Source organism: Rhipicephalus microplus, chromosome X (genome assembly GCF_043290135.1).
Source record: "Rhipicephalus microplus isolate Deutch F79 chromosome X, USDA_Rmic, whole genome shotgun sequence".
NCBI lineage: Eukaryota > Metazoa > Arthropoda > Arachnida > Ixodida > Ixodidae > Rhipicephalus > Rhipicephalus microplus.
Window position 1 is genome coordinate 350695623 of NC_134710.1, and position 13813 is coordinate 350709435.

Sequence of the window (13813 nt, forward strand, 5' to 3'; positions counted from 1 at the left end):
TTATTTCTAAATGAAATAGCCGATTCCTTAGCTAAGTCGTCAATCAGCGAACCGATTCTACCGCACTGTTCATCATCCGCTTATGTGACTGCTTCTCGAGTCCGCAGACGTACGCATATGGAAGTCTTAAGAGGTACAGCACTAACAAACTACAGAATATCGCCATTTATTATATCCCTGGTGAAGAGACATTTGCCGCACTCGTAAACAAGAAGTAGCTCTCACAAGGCTGCTTTGCCGGGTACCAAATCTAAATTTCTATAAACACAGGTCTGCTCAGGCACTTTCGCCACTGTGCGCGCTCTGTGATGAACTGGAAACAATAGATCATTTTCTGACTTGCAGGCGGTTTAACACATTACCAAAAGCCCTTTTAGAAATACCTTTACGTGGTATTCGTATGGACTTATCTGTGTCTGTTGTTTTGTCTTTTAGAACTTCCATTTCTGGTTTCTCTAATGCGACAGTATGCGCGGCCGTCCGGGACTACATTTATGAAACTAATATGTTGACTAATTAACCATTTTCATTATCCTAACAAGTCCACGTAACTATATACGTATAAAAATCAGATTATTGCTCTATTCTAAGAATAAATTCGTTTAGGTAAATATTTGTATGCATTACATTAAGCAACACACTTTGCTAGGCTATTGGTAATCTTTCTTTTATACCTTCATTATTCTAAATCTGAACACTAATTTTTAAAACCTTTTGATTATTGGCGAATCCCTCATAGTGGTTATGCGCCACTATCAATAGGTTGACAAGAACAACAACAACAACAACAAGCTTTTGCAATGGGTTGGAGCATTAGACGATCCACTTGTTACGCTATTCACATTTTGTGGCGCCTAATATTCTTTTTATTTTTTAAAACACTTTGTTACTCATAATAACGCGATACCTTTCTCGATATCAAGCCGGCCTAAGGCAAGTTTGCGAAGAAGTCATAAACACCGGCGTGGCTCAGTAGTAGAATACTGGGCTGGTACGCTGCAGGCCCGGGTTTGGGGTCCACTGTGTCCTTAATACTACTTTTTTGTTATTTCGTTTGATAGTGGTTAGGACACCAGCGGTGGCGGCGGACAACTACGGCGCCGTGCGTGACCCGCATGGTGATCTTATAACAGCTTTCGCTGTACAATGCACGACTTCAAAATACACAATATCTTTCCTACTTTTGCAGCACACACTGGTGCTTGATATCTGACGTCAATTGTTAACACACCCTCAGTTATACCTTTAAACAAGATAGGAACGACCTTTTCGAAGCAGCAGTCCTCTGGATGTGAACTCGTATGTACTGATTGCTGAAATAGTTGTGATAATACAAGAGTGGTTACATGTTTGATATTTTTGACCACTTTGGTTTTGATACCGTCTGTTGCATTGGCTGAAAATTTTTTGGTTTGTCAATGATAAGAACAATGCCACGTGGGCTTAAGTTAATACAACACAGAAGAGAATGAATGTAAAACGGGGATGAAGGAAAGCTTTTAGTGGTTTCTTGGGTAACTATTTAGCAAAAGGTATTGTTCATACTACTACAACATCTTCTTAAGATGTAGGACAACCATCAGAATCAATAGAGAAATTCATTCCATCTCTTTGTGTTAACAGTCTTGAAAATTTTTTGTGGTTGTCGCATCGCAAAGAAGGATGCGTGTTCCACGAACGCAATTTTTAGCTTGTGAGATTGAAGTTGTATTTTCCTTCGCTGCAGTGAAGTACTTCACCCATGCAGTGTAAGAATTGAAACGCTTAGCATATTTGAATGACCTTTCTTTCTTGCTGTTAAGCTTTTGTATTTACTTTTGAACAATGAGGACTGTGCTCGCTCTTTAATGTTAATGATGGGGACATATCTTGTTCTTAGCCAAAGCTTATCAATTTTAAACAATTACCAGTTAGTTTGAAGTTAGCGCAAAAGACAACTATTTCATAAGCCATGGAAGCGTAGTATTTTTGTAGTACAGTGACATAGCTTTGGAATTTTTCTTGCTTTTGTTGAAATAACTATACAAGCTACCTTGGACAATACAGTTATCATTTAATGGTGGTAGCTAAGCCAGTGAGGAACATATGTCGGCGTCTCTTGTTAAAGGTAGGTCGACAATGCTTGTAGAATGATTTGAAATGCGTGTTGGCTCAGTGGCAAGTTTGGATAGATCAAATGTAAGACTAGAGTTCAGGAAACCACTTTCCATACTATTACTTGTCAGTATGAATGCAGAGTTAGGCCAGTCTAACAAAGGAAAGTTGAAATAACCGAAGTTAATCATAGGCGTGTAAGAATAGGCTTCCTTTATGAGTAAGCATTCATGAAAGTGCTAGGAGAAAACACTGTCGCTACTAGAAAGTCGATAACATACACCGATGAGTATACGCGGCAATGTAGCATTACAGCATAGCCATAAGATGTAAAGATAAGACAACACGGTCACTCAAGTGCGAAGTGATGATGCTGATGTGGTGGTGTTTTGTGGCGCAAGGGTCAAACCTCGCCTAAAAGCACTATGTCAGTTTGTGTTGGTGTGTCGCTGAACCATGAGCTATCAGTAACAATGTGTTTGTGATATCATGGCTGGAAAAGCCCTAAAACAGATATAGAACAAATGGAGGCTCTATGGATGTACTGGGGTGGGCAATGAGTGACATTTCAAAATGATAAAAGGTTCAAAGATTAGTGTTGAATTTTCACTAGAGTAAAGGCACCGCAGATAGAGATTCTATGCTTAGGTCTATGAAGGAGTAGGTATTAATATTGAGAATATAATAGGTTGGTTCTTTTTTATTCAGAAGACACGCGCTCCATGAGAGAAGGAAATATTCAATTAGTCGACCTCGTGTGTCGCAACGAGAGTCACCTCATAGCCTGCTGTGTGTATTCAAGTCTCCAAGGAGCACATAAGGCTCTGGAAGTACGTCTATTAGGGATTGGAAGTCATGTGTCTGTAGCTGATAGCTCGGAGGTACGTAAAGAGTACGTATTGTCATCGGTTTCTTCAAAAGCACCGCTCGAACAGCCACTGCCTCAAGAGATGATCGGAGTGTAAAGTCTGTGCATGCAATCCCTTGATACATTATAATGGCAACAACTTCGGATGATGTCATAGCATCATCACGGTCCTTCAGGAAAATAGCGTATTCATAGAGAAAGTTGGTGTTTTTTAAATTTTAGGGGTGTTTCTTGCACACACAGCACATTTGGTGAGTGTTCATGTAAAAGTTCTTTGACGTTGTCAAGGTTTCTGGAAAGGCCCTGACGTTCCGAAGTATATTTTTAGTGTCCATGGTGGCTTTAAGTAGTGTAATGTGTACTAAACGTGAGTGCCTGTTTAGGTGGGGAGTTTGAATTCAAGTAACTGGGCCGTCACCAGGCCCTGTTACCTGCTTTTTTCGTTTTTTTTTTTGCGCTCCAAGGGGCCATGCCGCTGTTTCGGCACCAAGGTTACCGACGTATCTATTGCCTTCTCGGAGGCACAGGATGCCCGAACGAGCGAGCTGGTAGTTCGAATTCTGGGCCTCGCCTGTGAGGCAAGGCGTTGAGACCTGAGGACTCTACAGTCTACGGTCTCTGTTCGCCAGTAGGCGGCATAGTCTGGACTACAGCCGCCTTGGGGGCAGGTGCCACAACCGCCGGATCACTATGCGCGGGCCGAAGGAGTGACGGGGGCTGGTGCGGCGGTACCCCCTGGCGTGCCACATCAGCATATGTAGGTCCTTAGAATGGTGATACTCTTCGCCGTGCTTACTTAAATGAAATGCTCTCCTTATACTTGAATGTAATTATCTCTTTTTCTTTCTTTCAGTATGCGCAGGAGCTTGAATATGCGGCATCGTTTCCTTCACAGTTTACAGAGTATGGTGGTGGTTTGCAGTTCTCAGACACGTGGCCTAGGACTCCACATTCTGCACAAGTCCGGCAACCACACCACCTTTTAGAGTCATGGCCATACCTCTGGCATCGGAAGCAACGATGAGGGTTTGGTATGTACGGCCTGAGAGACGTCTTCGTGTACCCTGTTTCAACGGACTCCGGCAGTTTACTGGGAGCAAACGTGAGTAAAAAATGTTGCGTAGGTATTTTCTTGTTATGTCTTCTGATGATAATTCTCTGTACATTAGTCACATTTTGGCACTTCTACCCCTCCAAAAGTTCAGCTTCGGTCAGGTCAAGTAGTCTGCATCAGATACCACTGCGAGTTATGTTCATTGATCTGTGTGATGTTACGGTGATTGGTACGTCACCGAAAGTTGAGAGGCCGTCTATCTTTACACATTGTTCTTTGTCCCGAATTTCAAGGAGGATGTCTCCGCTAGCCAATTCGGTTACTTCGTATCTAGCCCCGAGAGTTTCGGTAAAACACCTGGTAACTACGAAAGCAGATACAGTCCTGGCATGCTTTCCAGTTTTCTCACAGTGAATAACGTGGAAGTGAGGATTAGTATCTATTGGATGTTTGAAAAAAAATTATGTCATTGGTGCGTACCCGCTTCAAGCCGATACGACCGGTAAGTAGGGGAAATGCTCATTGCATGCCGGTCTTATTTTTATTCGGCAGCGTTGGCAGCCAGCCAGCACGGAACCCAACAAGGGGATGCTGCAAGTTTGCGGATGCTGAAATCTTGCTGACGTCAGCCGTACAACACTGCCATAACCCATTGCGCCTAGACCAAGGTAGGTTATTTGCGCAGGGTTAACCCTTGCTGCCAGGACAATGGGAAGTAAAGAGAAGAGAGAAGTACGCAAGACAGACTAAAAGTGAGAGATACAGACAAAGTTGTCAGGTAGAGAGATGGGAAAAGGCGACAGCCGATTTCCCCTGAGTGTGTCAGCCCAGAGGCACCGTCTACGTGAAGCCGAGGCAAAAGGGGTATGTTGCCTCAGCCACGGGGCCTTAAAGGTCGAATTACCCGGCGTCGACTCAACCCCCTGGATCCCCTTTTCCCCGGACACAGCTCAGCCGCGCACTTCCAGTCGTGGGAGGCAATCAAAACTCCCCTGTTAGCTCAGGTGCGTGTACCCTAAGGCAAAAGGGTGTTAAATGGTGTGGTTCGTCCTTTTGGTGACTAATGAGGCTGCCACAACCATTAATCTCTTTAAGGACTAACGGCACTGGGTCTAACAGTTAGTCCACACAGACGAACTCAAGAGACTAACATTTAGTCCACACATTTACAAACAGTGAGAAACCGTTAGTCCCACAATTCGCCTGAAAGGACTAACAATTAGTCCTCACATTTACACCTTATTGAGCAACTGTTAATCTCCACGTTTACACCTTACCGGGCAACCGTTAGACCTCACAGTTGCACCTTGCCGGACAAACGGTTGATCCAATCAAATACTCTAATCGGATGGACATTTTGTCCCCAGTTCACACATTCTTTTTGTTTATTTTCCGCCAGGCTTAATACTTCTTTCTGCTGTTTTTCTGTGCAGTGAGCAACAGATTGCGCTGAAAAGAACACGAAAAAAATTAGTTAGCCACCTATGTGTAACTGCTTTCACAGTCACGGCAACAATGAAAGACAAAAGTGAGACATCGAAATCTTTTATTTTTCTACATACACATCAAGTTTACCCATTCTTTCAAGTGAATTCATGGTGAAGTGCACAAGTCCAGTCTCGTTGCCAAATCTTCTTCCCTCCTTGGGGAGTGTGAAGGATAAGGTTCGAGTAATCTCGGCAACTTAAATAATCGTTGTCGAGACTGACGAAGACATTTGCAACTTGAGTTATAAGGCTTTAATGCCACAAAAAGAAAAAAAAACGATAATGAAGCTTGGCGTGTTACATGGCAACAGCGAAGAACTGCCTTAGGTACGAGCACGACACACGTTCTCGAAAGACAAGGTCTGACGCTTAGCGTAGTCCCCCACTGCACTACACAAGGTTTGAAACACTTCACCGTGTGACGTCGAAGGTAGATGAGTCGATGCGTTGCGTTGCGTCTTACGCCGACATCAGCGATGACTCAGGCATGGTCGGAGCGGAGCGTGAGGCAGAGTCGATATGTGGCAAGCACGTCCCGGACAGCCAGTAGTAGGCCCAGGTCTGGAAAACGCCCGGATCCGAGTACAACGGACCGGCGCCGGCTGCTGGATCACACGGTAGAAGGGAGCCAGGCTCGTGCGGACCACAGGCACAGGTAGGCTTCGGGACCACGACCCGACGAGCGCTTCAGCCTGCCACTGTTTCGTTCGGATCCTTCTTCTCCAACGCCCCGTCGTCGTCTTCCTCTTTTCTACCCCATGGCTTGGCTTGACTTTGACGACACGATTCCGCCTTTTCCTTGTCTCATCGTCATCTTCGTCGGCGTACGGCACAGCACAAACTCACAAACATCGCGCCAGATGAACCTACCGCGCATATCATGACAAAAGTCCCCCCTTTCAAAAGTTTTTTTTTTTTTAAAAAACTGTCCGAAATGCACGGGAGACAAGACTTACGACAAACAAATGTACAGAACTGTTGCACCAAGAGAATAGTCTGTATGTGAGAGTCCCTAGGCATACGGTACATTATTACATTAATGTTGTATAGCTAGCACCTACACCTGTAGCCTGCTCATATAATCAGCACCTACGTTCTCTGATCCTTTGATATGCTCAACGCGAAAGGTGTACTCTTGCAATGCGAGACTCCAGCGCAAGATCCGGCTGTTCAAATGCTTGGCTTGAGAGAGGTATCGTAGCGGTTGATGGTCAGTCTGAACGACGAAGGAGGTTCCATAAAGGAAGATATGAAATTTCGCGATCGCCCAAACTAACGCTAAACACTCACTTTCAATTGCAGAGTATCTCTCTTCCCGGGGCATAAGTTGGCGGCTGGCATATGACACCGGGTGAAGAAGACCCTCGTGTTCCTGCATAAGCACAGCGCCTATACACCTATCAGATGCATCTGTACGTAATACGAAGGGTTTCTTTATGTCAGCAGCCTTGACTACTGGCATAGATGCTAGAGCTTGTTTGAGGGTTTCAAATGCCTCTTCTCTTTCGGTATTCCACGCTAACTTGTTCTTTTCCATCTTTCTTGTCATTTCAGTCAGTGGTTTCGCTTTCTGGGCATAGTGAGGTATGAGGTCTCGGTAATATCCCGCCAAGCCGAGAAAAGAGCGAAGCTGCTTCTTCGTTTCCGGTCTTGGGGCTTTAGCGATCTTCGCTATCGTGCTTTCTACTGGGCGGATTGTACCATCGCCGAGGTGATGCCCAAGGAAGATGACAGAAGTCATTCCGATCTCACATTTTTGAGGTTTGATCCGTAGGCCTGCTTCTCGGATCCTCTGAAACAACTGTTTCAATGTCACTAGATGCTCCTCCCACGTAGCTGTGGCAATTAGAACATCGTCTATGTAATGCACTGTGTTTGGAATGCCGTGCAGTAATGTCCTCATCAATCGTGTGAATATGGCGGAGGCTGTCTTAATCCCAAAAGGCATATAGAGAAAATGGTAGTGTCCAGATTGCGTTGAAAAAGCTGTTTTCGGACGAGAACTTTCCTCTAAGGGTACTTGCCAATAGCCCTTTGTAAGATCTAACTTTGAGAAAACCGACTTCGTGCCGACTTCAGCAAACATAATGTCAGTTCTGGGTATGGGTTCAGAATCGGACACCAGAACCTCATTAATGTGACGGAAGTCAATGCACGCGCGAAAGCTGTTGTCCGGTTTCTTAACCAGGACCAAGGGTGAGTTATACGGCGAATGGGATCGTTCAATAACTCCCAACTTCAGCATATCTTGAACCTCCTTCTCTACTATTTCCTTCATTGCAAACGGCAACGGATACTGTGAGGTGCTGATTGGTTTTGTTGTAGTAAGCTCTAGCCGGCACTCTAGGAGGTTCGTCTTCCCAGGAACTTCGGAAAATATGTCTCGGAATTCCTCCAAGAGATTGCACATATCATCGCGTTGTGCTTCGTCTAAATTACTTCCGAGTGTGACCGACTCAATACCTTTCCCTTCATTTACTTTAAATGTAGGGAGGGGTGAATCCGACTCTCCTTCTTCGACTACAACGAACGACGAAGCTTGACTAGTGACTTCTGGTTGACGTTCTTCGTAGCGCTTGAGCATGTTTATGTGAAACATTTTCGTGGTGTGCCCAAGGTCCAACCAATAGTCGTGGTCATTCTTTTTTCCTGTAACCGGAAATGGCCCCTTCCAGTCCATAAGAAGCTTGTTTTCCCTGGTTGGGAGCAATATAAGAGCCCGGTCACCAACTTTGAGCTGTCGGGTTTTGGAGGTTCGGTCATAATACTTCTTTTGCGAGTGTTGAGCTCGGGAGAGATTCTCTTGAGCCAGCTTCAAGGTGCGTTCAAGACGTTCTCTCAGATCAAGCACGTATCCGTAAGTAGTCTTGATATCTTCCTCTAGGTCTTCCCCTGTCCAGAGTTCCTTCAATATATCCAGGGGTCCTCGGACGTGCCGGCCGTAGATCAGTTCAAACGGCGAGAAGCCCATACTGGCCTGAGGTACTTCTCGATAGGCGAATAACAGAGGCGCAAGAAATCGGTCCCATGACTTCGGCTTCTCTTGGCACAACTTGCGCAACATCTGTTTCAAAGTGCCGTTGAACCTTTCGACCAAGCCATGGCATATCGGGTGGTAAGGCGTCGAGCTCAAATGTCGAATAGCAAGCAGAGCATTCACCTCTTCCATCAGGCCTGACGTGAAGCAGGATGCTTGATCACAGAGGATCTCCCGTGGAAATCCTATTCGAGAGAACATCTCCAGTAGTCCATCTGCTACTGTTGCCGAATCAATTGCGGGCAAAGCCACCGCGTCCGGGTACCGAGTGGCGAAATCCACAAGGGTAAGAATGTACCGATTACCCTTCTTTGAAATCGGCGTCAGAGGTCCAATGATATCAACGGCCACACGTTCGAATGGCGTGTCAATCAAAGGCATCCGTCCAAGAGGCGCCTTGCCTACTTTGCCTTTGGGATATGTCCTTTGGCATGCGTCGCATGATTTTACGAATCTTCGTACCTCCTCCTGTACACCGGGCCAATAAAACGACTCCAAAACTCGGTCCTTCGTCTTCTTGATACCCTGGTGACCAGATATCAGTGATTCATGTGCCAAGTGCAACACATGGACACGCAACGCCTTTGGAACCACCGCTTGTTGAACTGATTTACCCGGAGTCCAGTGGTAAACGCGGTACAAGATTCCTTTCTCGAACATAAATGAGTGGTATGTGGCTCCTTTACCGCGGATGAGGGTGTCGACTTTCGCCCTACAAACATCCAGCGACCGGTCTTCCTCTTGTTTTTGGCGAAATGACTCCTGTGTCACCTCTAAGTTTCCAAATTTAGCAGTCGTGAGCTTCCGGCGATGTCCTTTGCTTGAAACACCAACCATGACTGTGCTATTCGTCCCGCATCCATCCTTGGATTTCTCTTCAGAATTCAATGCCTGATTAGTTTCCGACTTCAGGCTCGCTGACTCCTTCCACGTTGAGTCGGGGTCATTAGCGTCACGGGCGCCGGGAACATTTCCTACGATGACATCGTAAAGTGGCGACGTCATGCATTTGACTATCGCATTTCCGGTGAAATAGGGCGATAGAATCCGTACTTCTGCTTCCGGTACCTCGATGCAACTACCATCGGCCAATAAAATAGTGGCGGTAGTACCCGTCAGCGCATCATCGGGAACGAGGGAACGTCGCACGACCAGGGTGTTGCTTTCAGTATCCCTCAAGACTGATACAGTATGTCCAAACACTTCTCCCTGTAACACCGGCAAGTTTCGTGTAGCCGTTGCGGTGCGCGTTCGGAGTGCACTAGCAACATATTCATCTTGTGATGAATCATCGGCACTTCGGGGCGTCTCGGACTTCTGGTCAGTAGACACGATGCAAGATGTCATTTTCTTTGACCCGCCGTTGCTTGGGCATGCTCTTGCATCGTGGCCGGGCTTCCGACAGTGCCCACAGAAGACTCGTTGGGGTTTCGTGCGGCAATCAGATGCTCTGTGGCCGGGTCGATCACAGACGAAACATCTAAGAGGAGGCTGGGTATAAGTAAATCCTTCTTGCTCCTTGGGAATGTTGTTTGCAGACTTGGTACGAAATACCAACAAGTTTGTTTGCCGCTGGGCTTCCAAGAAGGTATCAGCTGCTTCTGCCATTTCTTTTACCGTCCTGCATTTCTTCTCCCTTAGAAAAAGTGCCAGGCGATCGTGGCAGTTATTCAGAAACTGCTCAGCTACAATGAGGTTGCGCACGGATGCAAAGTCCTCGTCCGTTTCCGACATTTCCAGCCATCTATCGAAGTAACTCTGTAATCTCGTGGCGTACTGTTTACCAGTTTCGCCGTCTTCAGGCTTGCTTTGCCGAAACTTTTCGCGATAGCCTTCGGCTGTGAAACGAAACCTCTGGAGCAAGGCCACTTTCGTACTCTGGTAATCCATTGAGTCTTCTGGCGACAGACGACCGAAGACTTTCAATGCTTCCCCACTGAGGCATAAACTAAGCGCTGTCGCCCACTTCTCCTCAGGCCACTCTTGACCCACTGCTACGCGTTCGAACCTCTTGAGATACGCATCGAGATCGTCACGCCCCTCGTCAAACACTGGAATCAGGTTGTGAGGATTGATCAAGCACGGGCGGCTTTGACTCCTCTCAGGTTCGCGGTCCCGCGCTGTTGGCTCTCGGCTACCTTCAACCTCAGCTAGTCGAATTCGCAGTTGAAGAGTTCTCTCTTCTATCTCCAAACGTTCCTTCGCCGCCTGCCTTTCCGCGGAACGCTCTTCACGCGCTTGCACAGATTCCTCATGAGCCCGCTCTAACCGCGCGTCTACCCACGTCTTTAGCTCGGCTCCTTGAAGCCCCATGCGTTCCGCTAGCGTTATAAACTCTTGCTCACTCATCTTCCCTATAGATTTCAACCCAGTGCAAACGGCTTCGTCCTGTCGCGCGGACGCCAATTGTGAAGGATAAGGTTCGAGTAATCTCGGCAACTTAAATAATCGTTGTCGAGACTGACGAAGACATTTGCAACTTGAGTTATAAGGCTTTAATGCCACAAAAAGAAAAAAAAACGATAATGAAGCTTGGCGTGTTACATGGCAACAGCGAAGAACTGCCTTAGGTACGAGCACGACACACGTTCTCGAAAGACAAGGTCTGACGCTTAGCGTAGTCCCCCACTGCACTACACAATGTTTGAAACACTTCACCGTGTGACGTCGAAGGCAGATGAGTCGATGCGTTGCGTTGCGTCTTACGCCGACATCAGCGATGACTCAGGCATGATCGGAGCGGAGCGTGAGGCAGAGTCGATGTGTGGCAAGCACGTCCCGGACAGCCAGTAGTAGGCCCAGGTCTGGAAAACGCCCGTATCCGAGTACAACGGACCGGCGCCGGCTGCTGGATCACACGGTAGAAGGGAGCCAGGCTCGTGCGGACCACAGGCACAGGTAGGCTTCGGGACCACGACCCGACGAGCGCTTCAGCCTGCCACTGTTTCAATCGGATCCTTCTTCTCCAACGCCCCGTCGTCGTCTTCCTCTTTTCTCCCCCATGGCTTGGCTTGACTTTGACGACACGATTCCGCCTTTTCCTTGTCTCATCGTCATCTTCGTCGGCGTACGGCACAGCACAAACTCACAAACATCGCGCACCAGATGAACCTACCGCGCATATCATGACAGGGAGCTCCTCCAACGGAAGCGATAGATGACAGTCATTGCAGACGCCATCGCACACAGCCTTCTGCCTGTTGTGTTTCCATGGCTGCACGTACAATAATGAAGTTAAAATAGTTAGACACACGTGACAGAAGATGAAGATGCACGCATATGACATGTACGTGGACGTTAATAAAAAAACAAGCGTTGAAATATGACTCACAATTAACTTTACTTTAACATCTCGCACAGTTCTTCTGAAGCTGCTCTGACAAAAGAGATTGATGATAGGCATCGCAGACGTCAGCGACACAGTCTTCATTCAGCACGGTGTGTGCCCACGGCCGCTCAATAAGTATGTAAAATAATGAGTCACACGTGACAGAAGATGAATACAAATGCATATGAGAAATACGTGCAAGGTGAAATGAAAACATACCTGAGATATGACATGCTAATATTTTAACCGTGATGTCACACATGGTGAAAGACTCATTTCGATCCCCGTAGCGCAACAGCTTAGGAGGGGTGGCCGCAGTCACAACTCTGCGAACCACCGTGCCGCCATCAAATCGCCGAGTCCTAAGCGAGCGACGTCGTTCAGCTTGAGCAAGCGAACGCGAGACCAAGCACGGCGCTGCGCACAGAGTGTCTGCCGCCAGCGAACTTCGAACAGGAGAACGAGCGTACGCTTGGCCGCCGCCAAGAACAGTGCCGAGCTGGTTTCGAGCTAGCGCCGAAGAAATCGACGGTGATGAAGCCCTTTTCCACAAACTCGAGCGAGTGCAGCGCGCAAATGCGAGTCCACCGCCGCGGCCAACGGATGGTGCCGAGGTACTTGTGACCGGCTGACGGGAAAGCCAACTCTAATGCCGACCAATTTTCAGTGAGTTCCGACGCTAGCGAAAGCCCCGCCAGCCCGTGCTGTTGCACTTACAGTGCGCGACATACTACAACCAAGCTCTTTACGAGAACCCGCAACGTGTTTCGACGACTCCCAACACAGCGACGAGGTCTCAGCTCAATATCGTCAGCCCGGACCTCATCGCGGCGGCGAAGACAGGCGAGCATTCGACGAACGAGCGTACGGGAGGCCGATGGCAATGGCGGCCAATTTCCAGGCGGTCGCAAAGCACAGGCGAACTGCAAACGCCGAAGCTGACCTTCGCGATGCATTTCGTGCGTGCGATATACAACACGACCGAGCCCGTTTCCGGCAAGCGCGATCCGTATCGCACACGCGACAAGTAGAGTAGACTGAAGAATGATAACCTACTTGCCTTCAAATCCAGTGCTGTTTTCTGCCCTGAGTCGGACTGAAGTATATATTCGATAGACCTGTTGTTTTTCTCGGCCGCCATATGGGCTTTCCCAATTGTTGCTGTCGTGTGTTGGTCGTGGCTATCTTGAAGGCAGAGATATACAGCGCGGCGTGGTGACATGTCGAGACTTGCTCCAGACTTCATGGGTGCATGCGAAACGCAAAAGCAGTAGCCCACGCTCATCCAAGCGTACACAAGAGCACTAGGTGGTAATTCTTAGATCGTCGAATCCAGGCGGCCGTGGTCGAGCACTCCGAGCGCGACGCAACGCGAACCGTCGCCGGCAAAATACGGGAAAAGACTGAGCCACAGAACACCCACCAGTTTATAAAATGGACACTGCACCTTTGAGCTGTTGTATCAAAATAACATGCAAATATGTAGCGGCGGCGTACTGAACTGCGATACCGCGAGGCGAGATGGCGCTGGTAGTACTATCATCATCAATAAGCAGACGCATTTTTGCTGCGGGCACGTGGTATAGTGTACTAGAATATGGGGTAGTGTGTTGAGAGAGGAGCCTGGCTGATGCAGTTGGTATCGACAGCCGCGAGATGGCACCACCTTAGCATGGGCTGTCACCTCACGCTTCGCCTTTATGCACTTCTGTGCTTTCATAATAATAATAGCAAGGGTTTACCATCCCAAAACCACCATCGGATTATGAAAGACGCCGTAGAGGAGTGCTCGGGAATTTGACCACCTGGGGTGCTTTAACGTGCTCTTAAATCTAGGTACACACTCCTCAGTGTTTGCGCCTCCGCCGAAAATGCAGCCGCCGCGGCCGGGATTCAATCCCGTGATATGCGCTTGCATACGTCGCGCTTATATTCTTGTGTTTAA

At 47.6% G+C, this 13813-nt stretch overlaps 1 protein-coding gene across 1 annotated transcript; it reads right to left on the minus strand.

Moving 5' to 3' along the window:
- Nucleotides 1-6673: 6673 nt before the first annotated feature.
- On the minus strand, nucleotides 6674-13316 carry LOC142775350 (uncharacterized). Its single transcript, XM_075876713.1, has 3 exons — nucleotides 12925-13316; nucleotides 8557-11754; nucleotides 6674-6719 (listed from the first exon to the last, which is right to left on the minus strand). The coding sequence occupies exons 2-3, from the start codon at nucleotides 10887-10889 to the stop codon at nucleotides 6674-6676; spliced, it is 2379 nt and encodes a 792-aa protein (XP_075732828.1). The 5' UTR covers nucleotides 10890-11754; nucleotides 12925-13316.
- Nucleotides 13317-13813: the final 497 nt, after the last annotated feature.